The 5764-nt window shown below is 52.0% G+C and overlaps 1 protein-coding gene across 1 annotated transcript; it reads left to right on the top strand.

Annotated features, from left to right (window-relative positions):
* Window positions 1–278: 278 nt before the first annotated feature.
* On the top strand, window positions 279–1806 carry Gsx2 (GS homeobox 2). The gene is made up of 2 exons (XM_038319294.1): window positions 279–855; window positions 1466–1806. Exons 1-2 carry the CDS (start codon window positions 279–281, stop codon window positions 1804–1806), a joined length of 918 nt encoding a protein of 305 aa, XP_038175222.1.
* Window positions 1807–5764: the final 3958 nt, after the last annotated feature.

Raw genomic sequence — 5764 nt, 5'->3', positions numbered from 1 at the left:
CGAGGGTGGGGAGCTGCGGAGAAGCCTGAGCTGAACGGTACTCCGCAGCATCACGTGCCAGGGTGGGGGCTATAAAATCCTGGAGCCGGGGCGCCGGGCGGGGGACGTGAGGACCAACCTTCTCCAGGGACCCCTTTGTTCGAGTCCCAGACGCCGACACCTCCGCGTCCCCAAGGGCTTGACCGCCCGCGTCCTCCTAGCTCTCTAGACAGAGCTCAGATCTCGAAAGACGAGGGGACGCCGCGGCCCGCCGAACAAGCCATCCATCCCCCGTCGTCATGTCGCGCTCCTTCTATGTGGACTCGCTCATCATCAAGGACTCCTCGCGGCCCGCACCCTCGCTGCCGGAATCGCACCCAGGACCGGATTTCTTCATTCCGCTAAGCATGCCATCTCCGTTGGTGATGTCGATGTCGGGGCCCGGCTGCCCGTCCCGCAAAAGCGGCGCTTTCTGCGTGTGCCCGCTTTGCGTCACCTCGCACCTGCATTCCTCTCGCCCGCCCGCAGGAGCCGGTGGCGGTGCAACGGGGACTGTAGGCGCTGCGGTGGCGGGCGCCGGGGCGGCTGGGGGCACCGGCGCCCTACCTCTGCTCAAGAGCCAGTTCTCTTCCGGCCCTGGGGACCCACAGTTTTGCCCACGGGTGAGCCACGCACACCATCACCACCACCCGCCCCAGCACCATCATCACCATCACCAGCCCCAGCAGCCGGGCTCAGCGGCGGCGGCGGCGGCTGCTGCTGCTGCGGCAGCGGCGGCCGCAGCGGCCCTGGGACACCCTCAACACCATGCACCTGTCTGCGCTGCCACCACCTACAACGTGTCGGACCCGCGGAGGTTCCACTGCCTCACCATGGGTAGGGCGGGGTACCTGGATACCTGCGCGCCTCCGGGGAACAAACTTTGCGCCGCCAAGGGAGGAGGTGGGGTGGGGAGTGGCGGGAGGTGGAACTTTGTGGAATTGTTGAGCTCATTCCTAGAAATTCCACGGGTTAACTTGTCAACCTCTTGGTGAGGCCTTATGCACTTCGTTCTACAGGTTCACAAGTGTCGTGTGTTATCCGGGTTTTTAAGACCTGGATCATAACTTCAGGGAAACTCGAGGTTGACTGACTGAGGTTTGGGGTGGGTGTGTTTGAACCTCAGTATTGCATCTTATCATCTGGGCTGGTTCAAGGGTTTCTATGCCTTTGGCTGAGGCTGCTAGCAGTTTCTACTTTGCTAGACCGGCGGAAGGCTGCCAAGGAGCCCAAGCCCCAGCGCGCCTTAGTTCTTTAGCTTAGAATCCAGCGCACATTGAAGGCCTGAATTCTCAGGGACGTCTCTGTCCTTCCCAGACAGGCTGTAGAATGCGAAACCGGGACGAGCATGAGTGTGTTGGGTTAAACAGGCCCTATCCGATTGTTGGCAAGTAGGGTAGGGAATACCTTTCCTGCACCTCACCTCTACTCTCCTTTCGGTCCGTAGGAGGCTCCGACGCCAGCCAGGTACCCAACGGCAAAAGGATGAGAACAGCATTTACCAGCACGCAGCTCCTGGAGCTGGAGCGAGAATTCTCTTCCAACATGTACCTGTCCCGACTCCGAAGAATCGAGATCGCAACGTACCTGAACCTCTCAGAGAAGCAGGTGAAAATCTGGTTTCAGAACCGTCGCGTGAAGCACAAGAAAGAAGGGAAAGGCGCTTCGAGGAACAATCACGCAAGCTGCAAGTGCGTGGGCAGCCAGGCGCACTATGCTCGCTCAGAGGACGAGGACTCCTTGTCCCCAGCCTCGGCTAACGAAGACAAGGAGATTTCTCCCTTGTAAAGGAGGATGCTCCTTCTCAGGCTACCAGCTCCTGGCGCCCCTGCTGCGTCACAGCACAGGGACAAAAGTTCTAGTTCATTGCCTTCATCGCACCCGGAAAAGGAACTCGGGGAAAACTGAGCCCGACTTTGAAGCTACTTCTTGACTCTTTATTTGGGACTCCACTCAGAGTTGTAGATCTTTTTTTATGTAAATAATCTAGAAATCGAGTCAGTCTCATAAACAGGAAAACAGGGTTGATTTAAGTTTAACACTGTGTGGGGGGAGTGGGTTGAAACCGCATGTCATTTGCCACCCTTGTCTTTGCAGAACTTGATCAGACAGGGGTTCTTTATTGCTTTTTTGTTCTGTTTTAAAAATGAAACCATTGAAGTTGCCATTAATATAGAATTAAACTCCTTAGGTCTTGTTTTCTGAAAATTTTCTTTGGGGGAAAGTTTTAAATTCAAGTCTCCGGAAGCCCCTTTGTATGTGAATAGTTTTATATAAAATTTATATTTATATTTATTTAAATAAATGAAACAAAATAAATATTTTTAATTTGTGGTACCTGCTGTCATTCCCCTAACACACACACCAAGCCTACAGACAGGCGTGTGGAGGGTAAGGACTGCAGTCCAGCTGATGAAACTTGGAACTTAAGGTTTTATGCAGAACAGAAACTTCTTATCGAAAAGACACCTCAGTCCTCATTTGACACTGCCTACTAGGTGGTGCACCTTTCATCAAAGCTGGCGACAGCACAGCTGGCTGGACAAGGAACTGTCAGAGGGGCACTTTTAAAAAAAGTAGCAGAGAGGCAGACATTGCCATGCCCATGGTGTTTCTGTTTCATTTGTTTGAGACAGGGTCTCATCACATAGTCCACGGCCGTCTTCCACTCACAGAGATTCTCCTGCCTCTGCCACCCATGCCAGGCCCACAGCCAGTTTTTACTTACACTTGATCATAGCCATCCCACCCCCTCCTGTCTACTCTCTGGGAAACTTGGCCCCTCTTTTCTGGTCTTTCATCTCGCTCAATACCTGAATACTAAACCACGAATCCCGTGAAGGAATTCACACAATAGGAGTAGTTTTTAGAAGATCCACAGTCCACCAAACAAGTCAGCATGAGGGACCTTACAAATGACTGGAAGCTTCAATGTGGCTGCTGGCTTGTGTAAGTCAGCTGGATGTCCTCATGTCCTCAGTGCCAAGGTAGCAAAAAGGCAGAGACAGAAAAGTGCCTTTTCGAAACGTTTACAATCTCATCTTTCCGAAACAGCCCAAGAGCTCTCTGTAGAGTAATACTCTCCTCAGGGGGCGGAGTTTGCTTATTATTTGTAGTAACTTTGTTAAGGTCACTGGAATGCACCCCAGGGGGTTCATGCCTGCCAGCCAGTAGCCAAGACTACCTGGCCTAGGTGTCTCAGCCTGGACCTGGGTCTGTGGAAGTGACTTCTGAGTGCCAACATCACCCACCAGTGGGACTCCTGATTATTTGTATAAAGATGTCACCCAATAGCCACAAGAACTGTTTAACTTGCTCCCTCCCTCCCTCCCTCTCTCCCTTCTTCCCTCCCTCCCTCCCTCTTTCCCCCCTCTTTTAGGTCTGATTTATTTTAGTCCATTCCTCCCCAGCAAAGAAAAAGGGTATGTGATCATCTTGTTTATGAGCTTCACAGTTCTGGGGGTAGTCAGTCTCCTCCCCACCCCTCCACCCCCACCACACACACACACCACTGCTCAGCCTTCAGGAACAAGCTCCTTTTCAGACCCCATGAGGACACCAAGCCCGGGCAGGCAGGAGGAAGGACCACACAGGGTCCACGCCAATGGGAATCCATGGGCCGCTTTGTAAGGAGGGCTGGGCCTGGTTTTGGGCAGTCGCCCCAAGCCAACTGGTGCTCCTGCTCCAGTAGTCCTGATCTCTGTGACTTTCTCAGGAGAGAAAGCAGAAGTTGTCCTGCTGGCTGGGAGGGGATTAGGCACAAACTCACTGCATTTCCTATTTCCTAAAACCCAACTTCCTTCTTTTCCTTTTTTCCTAGGCGACCACAGCGGCCAGTGGGAGGAAAGACGCTTGTAGGGGCTAGGGGTTGGCTTTTAAAGAGGGTAATTTCTTTGTTGGAAGTAAGTCGGATAAAAGCACTCCCACCCCACGGAATCTCCCCCACATGCCTACTCCAGCCCAAAGCAAAGCCTCTTCTGAGACCCTACTCCATTTCTCGCTAAGCCCATCCTTGCCAGCTCCCCACTGTCCTGCGCGTGAGTCTAGTCCACACTCAGGTCGGTTGCTGCATGTTTCTTAGTTCCTACCCTGCCCTTGCTGGGCCTTGGCTTGCAGGCCTTGTGGCCAGCTCTTAAGATGCTCTTGCTACACTGGGCTTCTCACTCCTGTGGAGTAGGGCTGCTATCCTGGCTGAGGACTGCTACCACGCGTGTTTTAAGAGTAACGCTTCCAGAATTTAGAATCTCACAGTCCAGACTGGGATAAGAGCATTTATGCCCACTCTCCAACGCTAGGCTCAAGGACAGAAACAGTCTCCCACGAAACCTTGGGTGCACTGGAGGTTTACGGCATTGGGAGCCAATGTGGAGAATGTCTACTGGATAGACTCCTGCTTTCCTCTGGTCCCACGTGAAACCCACCAAATGCTCTTTATCCAAAGCACAACCTCTCGGAATCCTTCAACACAACCAGAAATGAGAAATTAAAATATTAACTAGAAATCAGGAACTTATTTCACTAAAAAGAGGGGGGGTGAGCAAGAACCACTGAAGGTGTTGTATCCAACCCGGAGAACCCTAGGCTGCTGGGAGCTCTAGAATACAAGGAAGATGACCTTTCACCCCTGTGCCCTGGCTCAACTCAAAGAGGAAAGGAGGAACAAAGACCTTCTCCTTCTCCTCTGGCACCCAGTGACCACCACATGCTCTAGGTCAAGGGCCTGATAGGGATTACATCCCCAAGCAGGGCTTTTCAATTGTAAACCCGGGCGGGCGAAAAGGACCCAACAGCTCATTCTTGGCAAGTCAGTGGCTCAGGTAATGGAGACACTGGCGCCAGGAGAGCTATCTTCTCTGAAGTTCTTATTCTGAACTGGTTTGGTTTGAATTATACAGGAGAGCTCTGTTTCTTGCTACTTCCTTTCCCAAATAGAAACAGAATTCAGGGAAAAGCTGTCTTCCATTCCTAGCCTCCTCTGCCCCGCCCCATTCCCACTACTTGCCACCACATCTATCCAATGATATCTGATTAGGATGGTTGCCAGTTTACTTAGGCACACTAACTGGTCATCCAATTGCCAGAAATGTGGTAGGTGAAAGTGGTCCCAGGTGGTTAAAAGATTTGTGTGTCCATATGTATGAGCTTGTATGCCAGAGAGGGAGGAACACACCACATGCGTGCTTGCACACACACACACACACACACACACACACACACACAGATAGACCACACCCACCACCACCCACCCCACACAGACAGACAGACAAATAGAGAGAAAGAGACGGGGAAGAAAGAGAAACAAGTAGTTGTGGCAGTGTGAATGGAAAGCCAAGAACAAGAAACAGAAGAATTCATTTCCTTTTTCTTTTGATAGCACAGCACCTCTTTCCATGTTGACTACTAACTGTCCAGGTAGCTAAGGACAACCTCTTTTCTCATGTTCTCTGGTGCTGACATCACTTGGTTTGTGTGGTACAAGCTCCCACCAGCTCTTTCAGAAAAGAAAATTGGCTTCCTTCTTCACCAGCCCCACTCCATGAGAGATGTCCTTGAAGAAGGTGGGAAGATCCTCCTGAAAGCTGGGGCTTGGGGGTGGGGGGGAGGCTGCTCAACACTGAGGTGAGAGAGAGAGAGAGAGAGAGAGAGAGAGAGAGAGAGAGAGAGAGAGAGAGAGGAGAATTCTGGGAAAGGAGCTTCAGCCCAGCCTTTAGGAAGGGAGGAAGAGAATGACACTTCCAATTGAACC

The sequence above is a fragment of the Arvicola amphibius genome, chromosome 1, assembly GCF_903992535.2.
Source record: "Arvicola amphibius chromosome 1, mArvAmp1.2, whole genome shotgun sequence".
Classification (NCBI taxonomy): Eukaryota; Metazoa; Chordata; class Mammalia; order Rodentia; family Cricetidae; genus Arvicola; species Arvicola amphibius.
Note: the sequence above shows the minus strand (reverse complement) of the source record. Positions and strands in the feature narration are given on the sequence as shown.